A 14,066-nucleotide genomic window follows, 5' to 3' on the forward strand; every position below is an offset into this window, starting at 1 on the left:
TATATGATACTACCAATAATATTTGAACTTTTAAAAATGTAAATGTAAAAACTATTTAAAAGATTTTACATAATAATTATAGATTATCTAGTTTCGATATTAATTATAATAATTATTAAATATTACAGCATATTGACACATTTATGAGTACAACAAAAAATGTGGGGCGAGACGTCCACAAAGTCCACAAAGATTTTATCCATTAGGAATTAGTAATAAAGCAAAACTGGAAATTTTGTTTTACCTAAAATTATCACTTTATTGTTATAAATATATTCTAGAATAAAATATATTTTATATTTAATTGTACATTAAATAGAACAAAATCAGCTCATGAATTTACATTCTTGCATTTTTCTGTGCATTTTGCAGTTATCACCATCATTAAAGGGAAGGTGGAGGAGACTGAACTGCCGGTGGATCAGGTGGACATCATTATTTCAGAGTGGATGGGCTACTGTCTTTTCTACGAGTCTATGCTCAATACTGTCATCTACGCCAGGGACAAATGGCTGGTCAGTGTGTGTGTGTGTGTGTTGGCTGTCACAAGGCCAAGGTTATGTGACTAATTAGAATGTGAAGCATGTGTCCATGCTGAAAATTATCATTTATAATGGGAATGAGTGGCTAGTCATTGGGCTGCTGATGAATGTCTACCACTGAATGACAATTTTGTCCAGAGGACAAGTGGCTTTTTTACATTTTTATGGAACCATTGTGTTAGTTCCAGGGCATTGTTTCACCCTAGGGTTATTTTTATGGTGCATTGAACAGGAAGGAAAAGAAAGAATGATGTGAAGTCACTGGAATAATAGGAATATAATCACGCATATGCCAGGAACACGTTTTTGAAGATTAAAATATTTTATGAGGGTAGTTTCAACAGTGTCCTGTGGTGTGACAAGATATAATTAATCTATAAAAGATTAAAAGATTAGATATTAATAAAAGATTTCCATCTAATTTAGATAATAATTATTATATTCATATTATTTATAGTATAAAAAATTAAAAAATATTAAAACTAATTAAAGGATTTTAGATAATAATGATAGATTATTTAAATGATACTTATTATAATAATGATTATTATATTACATTATATGTTGATTTATGACCTCATTTTATTTATAATGATAATATTTCAACAAATTCTAATTCAGAATATTTAAAAGATTTTAAAATAATATTTTTATAATTACTAAAATATTATATTATATTATGTTTTATGACCTATTATGTATACTACTAATGATAGTTGAACTTATAATATTTTTAAATTAGAATTTTTAAATTACATTATATGTCAATTTATGACATACTAATTATAACAATAAAGATAATAATTATTATATTATTATTATATTGTATTGTGTTTTATGAGCTTTTATTTATGACCTATCCATTTTTTACTACTACTACTACTACTAATAATAATAATATGTGAATTTTGTAAATTGGACATACGTCAACTACCCATAAATCTTTTTCAGATGTGAGATCTGTAGATTCTCTTTCCTGTCATTTTTCAGAAACCTGGTGGTTTCATGTTTCCAGACAGAGCGACATTGTATGTGGTTGCCATTGAGGATCGGCAATACAAAGACTTCAAAATCCATTGTGAGTACTCACACACACACACACACACAGGTTTGTTTTTATGGTTTATGGGGACTCTCCATAGGCGTAATGGTTTTTATACTGTACAAACCGTATTTTCTATTGCCCTACACCAACCCTACCCCTCACAGGAAACTTTCTGCATTTTTAGATTTTCAAAAAATCTCATTCTGAATTATTTATAAGCCTTTTGAATTACGGGGACACTGAAAATGTCCTCATAAATCACCTTCTCATTGTAACACCTATGTCATACCCATGTTATTATACAAATTTGTGTCCTCATAAACCACATAAACATGCACAAACACACACACACACACAGACTTACTGCCAAGAGTCAACAGGTACTACTGTCATACCCATGTTATTATACAAATTTGTGTCCTCATCACACACACACACACACACACACACACACACACACACAGACTTACTGCCAAGAGTCAACAGGTACTATATTAAATGAGCATTTAATACTGTATCGTATCTCTTTCTCGTTCTGCAATGTGGCTTGATCAGTGTCTCGGTTTGGATCCCACACTTATTTAGCTTAAGAAAGAAAAGAAAAACACTAGGAAAAAATTCCTGTTGGGTTCCATTACTCCCCCGCAGCAAGAGGTTTGCTTTTTCTCCATCCCTTCCACTCCCTCCTCGTTGTTTTGGATGGAAGTGTGAGATTGGCTTCGGCCTAACGCTCATGTGAGGGGATGTAATCAAATGCTGCCAGACACAGAGGAGGCAGGAGTCTATTTTAGGGCCAAATGAAGACGACCAGACACAGCCAGACAGATTTTCTACTTTTCAGAGTTTTAAAATGTCTTAAAAATATATTTTCTCTGTGCTTGCAGGGTGGGAGAACGTCTATGGTTTTGACATGACGTGCATTCGGAACGTTGCTATGATGGAGCCCCTGGTGGACATAGTAGATCCTAAACAAGTCGTGACCAACTCCTGCCTCATTAAGGTATGGGTATATGCTCTATATGTGTGTATATGTGAGCAAGATCTGAACTGAATCATAGTACTGATTGACTGTGTGATAGGCTACTTTGGAACACATGTAGCGTGGGTGTTACATAACAGAATAATTTGCAGTAAAGAGCGCCTGATGACAGCGTGGTAACGTGTGTTCATCTCAATACATGCACAAACACCAATCATTCATTTAAATTAGCCAACACAAATGAGTCCTCATGGGATATAATGCTAATAATATCATCATGTAGGTAATTTGAAGGCATATATTTTGTTGTAATAAAGTGTCTCATGCAATACAGTAGGAAGGAAAAAACACAAATGAGATTTCTATCTCAATTATTTCTTCTAAAAAGGAATGAGATTAAATTCATAATATTATATATATATATATATATATATATATATAAAATAAATTATTATAATTATTTTTTAAATGACATAATATCTAAAAGTTGTAGATAATATTATCTTTATTATATTTCATTCACAAGTAGCAATTTCTACTTGGAACTTGAAATAACAAAAAAAATCTATGCTTTATTATTAGATGACCTTTATTATTATTATTCCATGACCTTTTAATATTTGAAAAATTCTCATTACTTTTTCAGGTCTAGAAATCACACTTTTAAAATTCCCTCAAATAAGGAATTAAAAAAATAAATATCTTTATTTTAGCTACTTATTTTAAATAATTTTAAGCCATCTTGCAAATAGCAATTTCTACCCAACAAAATGTGACAACTGAACAAAGTTTATATTTATTACAACATTTTTCCATGATTTTTTTAAAGATTTTTATTAATTTCCATGAGTTTTTCAGGTCTCGAAAATCACAATTTAAAATTTTCTCACAAAGTATATTAAAATAAGAAATACATCTTCATTTATTAATGTAGCTTATTTCTAGCTTTTTGTTTTGCATTTTAAATCATTTTAAAGATCCTTGCACACTAACTCCGAAATGTTCATATGCGTTTTTTCGTATTCGTCATATTTTCCTATCAAAATGCTTCCGTAGGGATGTGAAAATGCAGAAAATCGAACCTGATCAGAATTTTTTTTATGACGGACGGAAGTTTCGGAGACAGTGTGTAAATGTGATTGAATGTCTCAATGTTTCAAATTGTGCTTAATTTGATCTACATATAAAAAGTTTAATAATAATCAGAGATCTTAGTATTAATTCTCAAAATATCTGATCTATACTATATATATTTTCATATCCGTAACTCTATAGTCTTTCATTACTTCAACAATTGTCTCTTTTGTCTTGGAGAAACATCTGAAATGAAGTTAATATATTTAAGTTTGTCTCATTTAAGAACGTTTTCTCTAAAAGAGCAAACTATGAGCAATAAAATCCTCATTTTCATGAGCAAGTTTGTTATCTGTTTGACAGTGAAGACATATTAAATATCAAAAATGTCAAAAGAAAAAGAGACAATGTAAGGGACAGAGAGAAAGCTGGATAGCCGCCAGCAAATGAACGAGAAAGAACGAAAGAGAAGGCCATGCTTTCAGCGAGGCTCTGAATCACATGAGGGATCAAACTCTTTGAAGAGGAGAATGATTTGGGCCTCTTGGTGAGGTGTACTAAATGAAAGGGTCAATGCTGCTACTGAGCGGTTGTTCGCACAAAGAGTAATAGGATCTTTGTTCGCCAAGGCTGATGCTTGGTGCCAACTCCTCTACTTATACAGGCACCAATATGGCCACATCCAAACAATAAAGTCTTTGAAACTGGATCTGTAGAGATGTGTGGGTTAAGGCTATATGACATAAACCGCATTACACTTCAAGCTTACAGTAGATCACAGCTGAAGTATCTCATAACTGATCATCAAAGGACTGTTAGTTCTCGTATGCGGGTCAATCATAATCTCTACATACAGTAAACAAAATCTGTATTGCCAAAAAGTGTGAGACGTGAAATGTCGCTTCCAGGAGGTGGATATCTACACGGTGAAGCCGGAGGATCTGACGTTCACCTCGGCCTTCTGCCTGCAGATTCAGAGGAATGACTATGTTCACGCTCTCGTCACGTACTTCAACATTGAGTTCACCAAGTGTCACAAGAAAACAGGCTTCTCTACAGGTTCAACCATCACTTATTATCTTATTATCTTTTACAAATAAATTTGGTGCTAACCGAGTCGTACATTCCCTTCAAGCCCCCGACGCTCCCAGCACTCACTGGAAGCAGACAGTGTTTTATCTGGAGGATTACTTGACGGTGCGGAGAGGAGAGGAGATCCTGGGCAGCATCATCGTGAAGCCCAATGAGAATAACGAGGTGAGGCTGTAAATGGAGGTGGTGAGAAGTCTAACATTTAAAACAGTGGTTCTCAACCTATTCGACCCATTTGATCCAAGGTTGCCCACTGTCAAATACAATACAAGATATTTCTGGTACTTCTACTGTAATGACAATGTTGTTTATTTGCAAACTTTTTTTAATTAAAAGAAACATGACAATATATTAAAATAAGCAGAGAGACGGATTGTGCCTCTCCTCTGCCTCTGTCTGGATCAGAGAGGCTGCTGAAGTGCAGGACCCGTCGGTGATGTCATTACTGCCAGTCCAGCACTAAAAGCTATTTTGTCATCACGTGTCACGTTCTTAAATGCACATAGAGGATAGACTGTGAAAACATCACTTTGAATGTAACTGTTAATGAGTCTGAGAATGTCAAAGCTTGTGTTTATTTAACCTTATAAGATAGGAAAGTGTTACCGAACAGTATATGCCAATGTGAATCGTACAATAGTGCCTCATCGAACAAATGCTTAAGTTTGGATGCATACATGAAAAGAGCATGAATGGCATTTTTTCACTTCATTTTTGATGTTTTGCTTATATTTAAGTGCTTTTATTGTGTTATATTTATTGGGTTAGTGTTGAGTTGTTTAATATAGTGACCACTGGCATGTTTTCTGCCTTTGCTTTATTTGAATTCATTCAGGTTTCACTAAGATTTTTCTAAAGGTACTCTAAGAGCAGCTACACTATTTTAAATCATTCTTATCAAAAACAGGACCTACAAGATCTGTTATTTTAGTGTAACATAATGTGACAGTTTTAACTTAAGAATATTTTTGGTTTTGTGTTCTTGGTCAATTGTCAAGTCATTGTCACATACAACTTTTGTGTAAAATGATCCCAGAGCAGTTCAGATGAAGACAACGAATGAGGCTCAACATCTTTGATTATGAATCCAGCCAATGTTCTTCCCTCAATAATATATTTGAAGATTTCGGTGCTTCATGTTGTTGTCGTCAACTGAACGGTCTCTGCGAATGGTAACTGAAACACTTCTTGTTCATGCAATGAGGTTTTCCTGGCACGTTTGAAATCCAGGTTTCATGATACTAGCAAGACTTCAGGTGGGTTGAATGAGGCTATTGCATTGCTAAATAAATGGGAAGTAACAAACAATCACATTTTCTCCTGAATTACTTTGCTCTCACTCACTTGGTTTTATAGGATAACGGATAAGTTGGTCACATGCAGCTTGACTGAACACATTTTCTCAATAAATGTATTGTGATTGACAATTGGTATCGTTAACAAATAGAATATGTACAAAGATCATTTAAATGAGGTGATAAACTGGTCTGAGAATCTATAATATACTTCATCTACAATTGGAGACATACATCAGATGTGCACAGATATACAATGCTCTTTGACAAATAGACATGAAAAACCTTTTTACACTTTACACTATTAATGTTTGATACAAATATAAGTGAATTTGTCCTCTTTCAGCCAACATTAAATTATTTACATTGAGTATAATGGGGTTTGACGATGATACGTAAAGCTTAAAGTGATTTCACCTGTGTGTTTTTTGTTACGTGTGTGTGTGTGTGTGTGTGGTCACTTGCAGCAGGCTTTCTTCTTTAAAGGTTGATCCACCAGTCTGACCGTGTTTACCCATACTCTGTCTTCCAGCTCCCTCAGGACCCTTAAAGCATATTAATTAAAATACTAAAATTAAAATAGAATAAAAATATGAAAAAATAAATAATAATAAACAAAATAATAAAAAGCAATAAACAAGTTTCATTTACATACAAGTATTCATTAAAATACTTATAAATAATATAAAAATAAATATAAATAAATGTAAATTTTAAATGCACAATATTAAATATTAAATGCATTTATATAAAAAATTACATATATATATTAAAAAAAAAAAAAAAAAGTATAAATTTATATATTTTCTAAATATTTTTTGGTTGTCCAAATACTCTATTCGCACACGTTTCACTTCCATATTTAATTTATTCAACAGCTGAAAGTGTCTGATTATAGTGGAGTTACTGAGATAAACTTAGCATCAGGTGATCTCAACATGGCTGGCACCAGGCATATTTAGTGGGCCTGTCAAAGTAAATAAACTACATAAGGTTCGCACAATCTGTAAAGTCGCATATTTGATCACACTTTAACAATAAAAAAGAAAACTGCAAGCTTTCTGGTTGACATCTGATAATGTTTACTGTCGGTTAGTGGTCTCAGTTTTATAACGGTCTCTTTTTTGTGGGTTGCACTTGCAGCCCTGACTGAGGTGTTACAAACATCACAGCTAAACAAAATATGACAATATTTGATAACATGTTGCATTCATTGTGTTTTTTGAGTTCTTACCTGGCCAGATGAATCATGGCCTCCAGCACATTAGCTCCAGTGTAAGCACTGCACTCGTAGAACATCAAGTTTGCTTCCTATCAAATACAGCAAACTACTATTAATCTCTGCTTACTGTGTTGAATAAGGTGATGTAGAGTAAAAACAAAGCTTATTAGGTAATTTTAATATTTTAAAGGGATATACTGTGTGTTTGAGAGCACAAGAGATGTCCACACCTCTGCTAGCATATTGGCCTCTTTTGTCTGCACTTCTCTCTCATTCTCCTTGTCCGATTTGTTGCCAAGGAGCATGACGGGTATAGGGTCGCCTACAGCCTCCAGTATGCTGGCCAGCCAGGTGCGGACTGATCTGAAACTGTCCTCCATTGTGATGTCATAGATGACCACCACGCCGTCTGCCTTACGGAAAAACTGCTTGGTAATGCTGCGATACCTGCAGGGCACAGTGACATTGCTTTTATTAATGCTGGATGTTTATCATCAGTGACAAGCGAGATTATGTTTTGATTATGCAATAGATTACTCTAGACAACAAGGCTTTTAGAGCTGCTTAAAAGGATAACAGCACATACTGAGGAACAAAAATAAAGAATATAAACTGAAGCTGAATCTTTATGTCTTAAACAAGATGATATTAATTATATGAATGCACAACTTGATCCTGTTTGTGCCATGTAGGTATCAGGGGCCTAACCTTTCTTGGCCTGCAGTGTCCCATAACTGAAGAGCCACATGACTGTCCCCCAAATTCAGTGTCCGCACACTATAGTCAATGCCTGCACAGCACAACACAATTGAAATGTTTTTTTTGTTTTGTTTTTTTTTTAGTTTGGTTGGTTGGTTAGTTTTATGTATACAAAATTATAAATTTGTATATATGCACACAAAAAATACTGTTAAAAACATGACTCTTTATGAAATCAAAACAGGCAAAATAATAATAAAAATTTGCAGTAAGGTATAATTGCCACTAGGAGGTACTGTTGTGAATTATTTCTGTGTGGAACATAAAGTGTATTGATTGAAAGTAACTAAACGCCTAAAAAGCTCCAGCTTTGTTTGTTTGAAGAAGCCATTTGTTGGTGATTGTACCTAATAGAATGAAATTCATACTTTTTAAGTTTAGTTTACACACACACACACACACATTTAAACACAATGCAATGAAAAGCACAAGAACGATGCACAGACTAGAGTTGTCAAAGGTTGCTTTGGTTTGAAAGGCTGTATTAATCACAACAATTAGCACAAGAGAGAGGAGTAATCCATTTTTCTAAATAAGGCAAACTCCAGTAAATGGGCAACCAAAATGCAGGACATAATTTTCTGAAATCCCCCATTGCAAAAAGTCATGTGTTAAATTATAATAAGTTCAATTGTAAATTGGAGTGGGAGAGCAACTTACCCACAGTGGCTGCGGTGGCCGAATGAAACTGTCCATCACAGAAGCGTCGCAGCAGAGCGGTTTTGCCAACGCTGGAATTTCCCACCAGAATGACCTTAAAGAGGCGCTGAGGGGAAGCAGCGGATCTTTCTGCAGGACCCTGCAGCCGAAAATACCCAGAGTGATCGCTTAACACTACAGTTAAAGGCCAGTTTTGTTGAAAAGTGCACACAGGGATATAGTTTAGACCAGCTGTGTCCAAACCTGTTCCTGGAGGGCCACGGTCCTGCAGAGTTTAGGTTCAACCCCATTTAAACACACTTGAACCAGCTAATCAAGGTCTTCAGACTCACTAGAGACTTCTAGGTAAGTGTGTTGGAGCTAAACTCTGCAGGACATTGGCCCTTCAGGAACATGTTTGGGCATCCCTGGTCAATATTAATGGTCTCTTGTGCTAGAAATATCCATTTTAAACCCTCTCTCTTGAATTAAATAACTTTTTGTTACTGTATCTTTAAGATTTCTATATGTTAATCACTTCTGTTATGGTAATCAACATCTTTGAGGGTTCACTTGCCTGCTGGAGGGTCTCCTTTCCGACTGGCTGACCCCGTGCAGATGAGGGTATGTATCCTCTGATCCATTTCTTCTTAGACAGCTTCTTCACTCTAACTGGTGGTGGAGAGTCAGCAGAGGCCAGGGATGCATTGAACGGGTACAGGGAGCTTGACTTGGTCAGACTGACCTGACCTTCTTCTTTGCCCCACTCTTCTTCTTCACTTAGCTGATGGAGGAGAAGGTGAGGGTCTCCTTGCAGCAGATGTGGGAGGTGATCTTCCTCGATGGATATGACTCTTCGTAGAGGCCATCCATCCGGTGGTGCATCCTCTACATCCACTCTGCCATTTACACCTTCTGAGTCCCCAGCTACTTTTTCAGATCGCCCATCCACCTCTGGCTTCCCATCATCCCCTGTGCTGAAGGGTGAACAGAGACCGTTTGCTAGAGAGGAGGTCTTCCTGTTAGAACGCTGAGTCACTTCCTCTTTATCAACTTCTCTAAAATGACAGAAAGAGAGGTGAGAGAATAAATGTTTCCATGTCAATAAATCATATATTTAGGTATTCTAAGAAAATATATGTGAGGATTTCTCACTTTTTGACAGATGGTTTTCCCTCAGTGTATTTCACTGAGGATGTGCTCGGTCTTTGCTTGCGTGAGGATTTTTTCATTGAATTACTGCATTTCTGTTTTGAAATATGAGGAGATTTTTTGTTTTGTTTTGATTGCTCTTATTAGATATACAGGTATAAACTGAAAGTCAAAAATTTGAACGCACCCACTCCTTTTCCATTATTAATATTTTCCACATTTTAGAATAACAGTACGGTCATCAAAATTATGAAAACACAACTGGAAATATGGGAATTATTTTATGAACAAAAATGTTTTATACTTAAGCTTCTTCAAACTATTCATTAATGATCTGTTGCTCCATTTCCTCATATAATCTGCAAATTTCAGTGTCATGTGTGGCTGCTTTCCTGTGCAATGAGACAATGGCGTCTAATGTTTAAGCCTAATGCAGTGGTTCTCAAACCTGTCCTGGAGTAACCCCCAGCCCTGCACACTTTGTATGTCTCCCTCATCTATCACACCTGATTCAACTCATCAGCTCATTAGTGGAGACTGCAAGACCTGACGTGGGTGTGTCAGATATAGGGAGACATACAAAACATGCAGTGCTGGGGGTACTTCATGGAGAGGTTTGGGAACCACTGGCCTAATGCAATCAAAAGTCAAAGATATGCCACAAACAAGCCATTCACATAATATTACACCCAAAATTTAGTATTTACATTCAAAAACACTGGCTTAGACATTCACATCCAGTTAGGTAATAATTAAAGGATCATAAGATTTCACAACTACACAATAGAGCCCAATATTCTTATGACACATAAGACTTGAACACAAATGGGCAATTCTTTGCATATCTTTAACCAATACAAATTGCAAATCACATCATTCTGACCTAGATTTAAACAAAATACGCTTTATTCCCCCCAAAAAAGTATGTAAAATCCTGTTAACTCTTAAACTAAGTGATCACTGGATATGGATAGAACAGCATTGTGTATAGAGAATTACATTAAGCCTCTAAGCAGAGATTATTCACAAATGACATTGTGGAAATTAAGAAAACAAAGCAGATTATTGGTTCTTAAACATGGGTGACTTTAGATGGTACTGCTCTCTATTCATTCTCAGTCACCTCCTGAGGGCACTCTCCATCTCCTTCCTCTCTTGTCGTGCCTCTTTGATTTGATATGTGACACGGGCCAGGAACTCTTCAAAGTTGGACAAGAGGTGAGGCTCATCTTTCCTGAGCTGTGCCCACAGGTTGCGAACCTCACTCGGGCTGAAATGAAGAAGAAACTGTTAGTACTTGTAGCTATATAAAACATAAATGTAAAGCATTTTGTGCAGCGCAAACTGTAAAACACCAGTACTAACTCTTCAAATACATTGCTAGCACCCAAGCTCTCCATCAACATGCTGAAATGTCTCTCTTCATCATCCTCGTTCTCTGACAGCTGTTCATCTCCTGAACTCTGATCAAGAGCTTCTGGAACTATTTGAGAGGATGCAGTCATTAGTTCCTCTGTCATAGAGACTCTCCGTCCATAAAGAAAGTTACCTGGGGAACAGTTACAGATATGCCTTGGAAAAGTTTCATTTGCTGTGCTATAAATATTGCAGCAAATAACACATCATTTTTTGAAGAGCTCCTTTTGTCTGGAAGGAGATGATAAACTTACTAAATCCAGAGGAAAACTCTTCTAGCGTCAGGTATGCATTTTTGTCAAGATCTAGTGAGTCAAAGACGTTCTCGAGTTCCTCAGTAGTGAGTGGCAATTCTTTGTGCAGCCTCTAAGAAATAGATGGAAAAATGACATCAACAATTTTCTGCTACTAGATATTTTACCAGCCTATTATGAACATTGTAAATAAAAAAATAACTTTTAAATAGGAAGGTAAATATATACTCTAAATATTTAGAACCAAAACTTTGATGGCCATAGAATGGCTAAAAAATATAAAAACCTCATTTGAATCGACAGAGCTGTTTGGTTATACTAAAGCCACGACAGATAAAAAATAATATATAATAAAATAAAAAACAAGTGGTGTCCCCTTTAAGGACCCCTAATTTACCGTCATATCCGTACGTGTGATGAAGCCCTTTCCCTCGCTGTCACAGATCTGGAAAAAGTCCTCTTTTTTGTCAAACATAGCAATGTGTCCCCATTCTGCCTCCTTATTCACACTTTTCCTTGACTTTTCCTGCTTCTCATCCTGGTCTGAACCATTGCTGATGACCTGTGTGGAACTATCATGTCCAGTCACTGACATGATTCCAGTATAACTTGCCTTGACTGTCTTAAACAGGTCAGGATGCAGTGCAAGCAAGAGACGTGACTCAAATGGGCTGGACATAAAAGCTAGGTCCAGTACGAAGAATTATCCTGATTAATTGAGGAGATGTAATGCATTGTTGTCTTGAACTGAATCTCTGCTGTCAGCTGGAAGTGCAAGAAAAAGTCATGTCAACAATCCTTTGAGTCTTTAGGAATGTTAAGACTTTGAGAAGTGAAATGCAGATTATTGTTGTATATGTGTTTGTGTGCATGCAGCAGAACAGATTTACAAGCCTTGAGCTTAAACTTCACACAGGTGTGTGTGTGTGTATGTGTGTGTGTAATATATATACCTTGCTATGTGTACTGTGTTAGGCTAACCGAGACTTGTCATTTGCACTTATATATTGTTGCTCTTTTGTTAGTTTTGACTGCTTTTATTGTCCTCATTTGTAAGTCGCTTTGGATAAAAGCGTCTGCTAAATGACTAAATGTAATGTAAATGTAAAATTATGTATGGGAATGTACGGAAGGCTATATGATAAGAAAAACTCTGTAATTTTGACATGCATATACAGTTAGTTATATTTAGTTCAATTTAATCAAGTTCATTTTGATCATGAAAAGTGATTTTAAATTTGTCAGTGCACATTTACAAAGCCACTGCTGATGTCATCAGTGCGCAGACCACCACAATGTCAAGGGGAAAAGGAAGAGGTTTCTGTGGTGAAATTTCCTGTTTGAACAGAAGTTGAACTTGCTACGGTTTGGACAAGAGGTTATCAAGTATTTTGTATTTATATTTAAGCATACACCAATTAAAATGACTCTGTTGTTTGTCTAAATGGTTCCATAAAGAACCTTTAACATCTGAAGAACCTTTCTGTTTCACAAAATGTTCTTTATGGCGAAAGAAGGTTCTTTAGATTATAAAAAGGTAAGAAAGAGATGGTTCTTTAAAGAACCTTTGACTGAATGGTTCTTTGTGGAACCAAAAATGGTTCTTCTATGGCATCGCTGTGAAGAACCTTTTAAGCACCTTTATAAGAGTGGGGTTGACAGACTAAGGTTGACGCACATATTGCTCCTCGTTTAGCAATAAAAGTTGAATGCCAGTGTTCTGAGTAATTTGTGACATTCAACTAAATACACAATGAAATACTGAATTCATGAAGCTTCAAACTAAAATGATATGCATACGAAGTTCTTATAGAGAGCAATAAGTAAATTTACAGTTCTTACCTGAACAATAAAACAAGTATTTTACTCTTCCAGGTATATGTCTACAATAATGTTAGTATTAACTTGTTTAATTAAATCCAGTAACTGAGTGCAGTTTGTGGAGAGCCTATGTGGAGGTTTTATCATGGTGCGCGAGAAGAGGAGGAGGAGGAGGAGGAACAGGGTTGCCAGGTTTTCACAACAAAACCCGCCCAATTGCTACTCAAAACTAGCCCAATCGTTTCGAGGGGGGTCCCCCGATAAAAATTGCGTTCCGGTGGATAAATACACTTTTTTTGGCGGGGTTCTCCTGGTAAAATTTTAGGGGCTAAATATCACGTTATTGGGGTCGCTTCAACCCGTGGACATGAAAAACAACCCGCGGCAACAGTGTTAAAGTCAGCAGGGACTGGCGCTCTCTCAGGCAGCGGCAGGTCGCAGCGCCACTTCCGGTGGCATCCACCTGGCAGCTGCCACGGTCTTTCTCGCCGTTCCTGCTGTTTGCTCGGTAAAACTACACTGTACTCAGTGGCGTGCGGTGGTGTTTTTTTAAATGATGATGATGCAAAGTTCCCACAATTTTATTATTATTATAATACATTTTTATGTATCAGCTGCCAGAGTTCTTGCCAGGAGTCACGATCGTTTGTCGCCGTTTCTGCTGTAAACTACACTGTTTTGTTTTTAAATAAAATATTTGATGATGCATATTATATACCAACAAGCAGATACGATCAGAATGGGAACCCAATAAGCTAAATTGCATAAGCATTTTC

General features: G+C 36.1%; 3 protein-coding genes across 5 annotated transcripts in view; 1 reads left to right on the forward strand and 2 right to left on the reverse strand.

Annotated features, from left to right (window-relative positions):
* Nucleotides 1–4,945, forward strand: part of LOC107560737 (protein arginine N-methyltransferase 8-B-like) — a 14,322-nt gene extending 9,377 nt beyond the window's left edge. The window contains exons 6-9 of one of the 2 annotated variants that reach the window (XM_016244995.1): nucleotides 1,533–1,620; nucleotides 2,472–2,587; nucleotides 4,549–4,699; nucleotides 4,776–4,945. In XM_016244995.1, coding sequence (XP_016100481.1) covers nucleotides 1,533–1,620; nucleotides 2,472–2,587; nucleotides 4,549–4,699; nucleotides 4,776–4,909 — 489 coding nt within the window. In that variant the 3' untranslated portion in view covers nucleotides 4,910–4,945. The remainder of the gene's footprint in view (nucleotides 1–1,532; nucleotides 1,621–2,471; nucleotides 2,588–4,548; nucleotides 4,700–4,775) is intronic. The other variant, XM_016244994.1, reaches the window with a different exon arrangement.
* Nucleotides 4,946–5,117: 172 nt separating this feature from the next.
* Nucleotides 5,118–9,889, reverse strand: LOC107560738 (ras-related protein Rab-26-like). Of its 2 annotated transcripts, XM_016244997.1 has the most exons (8): nucleotides 9,803–9,889; nucleotides 9,225–9,705; nucleotides 8,669–8,807; nucleotides 7,958–8,039; nucleotides 7,480–7,696; nucleotides 7,262–7,338; nucleotides 6,493–6,572; nucleotides 5,118–5,223 (listed from the first exon to the last, which is right to left on the reverse strand). In XM_016244997.1, coding segments are annotated over exons 1-8 (1,155 nt in total). In that variant the 5' UTR covers nucleotides 9,880–9,889; the 3' UTR covers nucleotides 5,118–5,221. The 2 variants fall into 2 exon arrangements, with proteins under 2 accessions (XP_016100483.1, XP_016100482.1); XM_016244996.1 differs by lacking the exon at nucleotides 5,118–5,223 and having other exon boundaries at nucleotides 5,459–6,572.
* Nucleotides 9,890–10,118: 229 nt separating this feature from the next.
* Nucleotides 10,119–13,439, reverse strand: LOC107560710 (EF-hand calcium-binding domain-containing protein 4B-like). Its single transcript, XM_016244955.1, has 6 exons — nucleotides 13,312–13,439; nucleotides 11,867–12,234; nucleotides 11,470–11,581; nucleotides 11,165–11,348; nucleotides 10,923–11,069; nucleotides 10,119–10,191 (listed from the first exon to the last, which is right to left on the reverse strand). Exons 2-6 carry the CDS (start codon nucleotides 12,146–12,148, stop codon nucleotides 10,119–10,121), a joined length of 798 nt encoding a protein of 265 aa, XP_016100441.1. The 5' UTR covers nucleotides 12,149–12,234; nucleotides 13,312–13,439.
* Between the last annotated feature and the right edge of the window lie 627 nt (nucleotides 13,440–14,066).

Source organism: Sinocyclocheilus grahami, unplaced genomic scaffold (genome assembly GCF_001515645.1).
Source record: "Sinocyclocheilus grahami isolate Dianchi unplaced genomic scaffold, SAMN03320097.WGS_v1.1 scaffold740.1, whole genome shotgun sequence".
Classification (NCBI taxonomy): Eukaryota; Metazoa; Chordata; class Actinopteri; order Cypriniformes; family Cyprinidae; genus Sinocyclocheilus; species Sinocyclocheilus grahami.

Excerpts from the sequence above, each read along its gene's own strand:
- LOC107560710 (XM_016244955.1), bottom strand. The coding sequence starts at position 12,148 with ATGTCCAGCCCATTTGAGTCACGTCTCTTGCTTGCACTGCATCCTGAC. Across the intron at positions 11,349-11,469 it reads AGAGTTTTCCTCTGGATTTA|GTAACTTTCTTTATGGACGG; the intron begins GTAAGTTTATCA and ends ACTGTTCCCCAG. Across the intron at positions 11,070-11,164 it reads GCTAGCAATGTATTTGAAGA|CCCGAGTGAGGTTCGCAACC; the intron begins GTTAGTACTGGT and ends TCTTCATTTCAG.
- LOC107560738 (XM_016244996.1), bottom strand. The coding sequence starts at position 9,879 with ATGAAAAAATCCTCACGCAAGCAAAGACCGAGCACATCCTCAGTGAAA. Across the intron at positions 9,706-9,802 it reads GGAAAACCATCTGTCAAAAA|AGAAGTTGATAAAGAGGAAG; the intron begins GTGAGAAATCCT and ends CTGTCATTTTAG. Across the intron at positions 8,040-8,668 it reads GGCCACCGCAGCCACTGTGG|GCATTGACTATAGTGTGCGG; the intron begins GTAAGTTGCTCT and ends TGTGCTGTGCAG.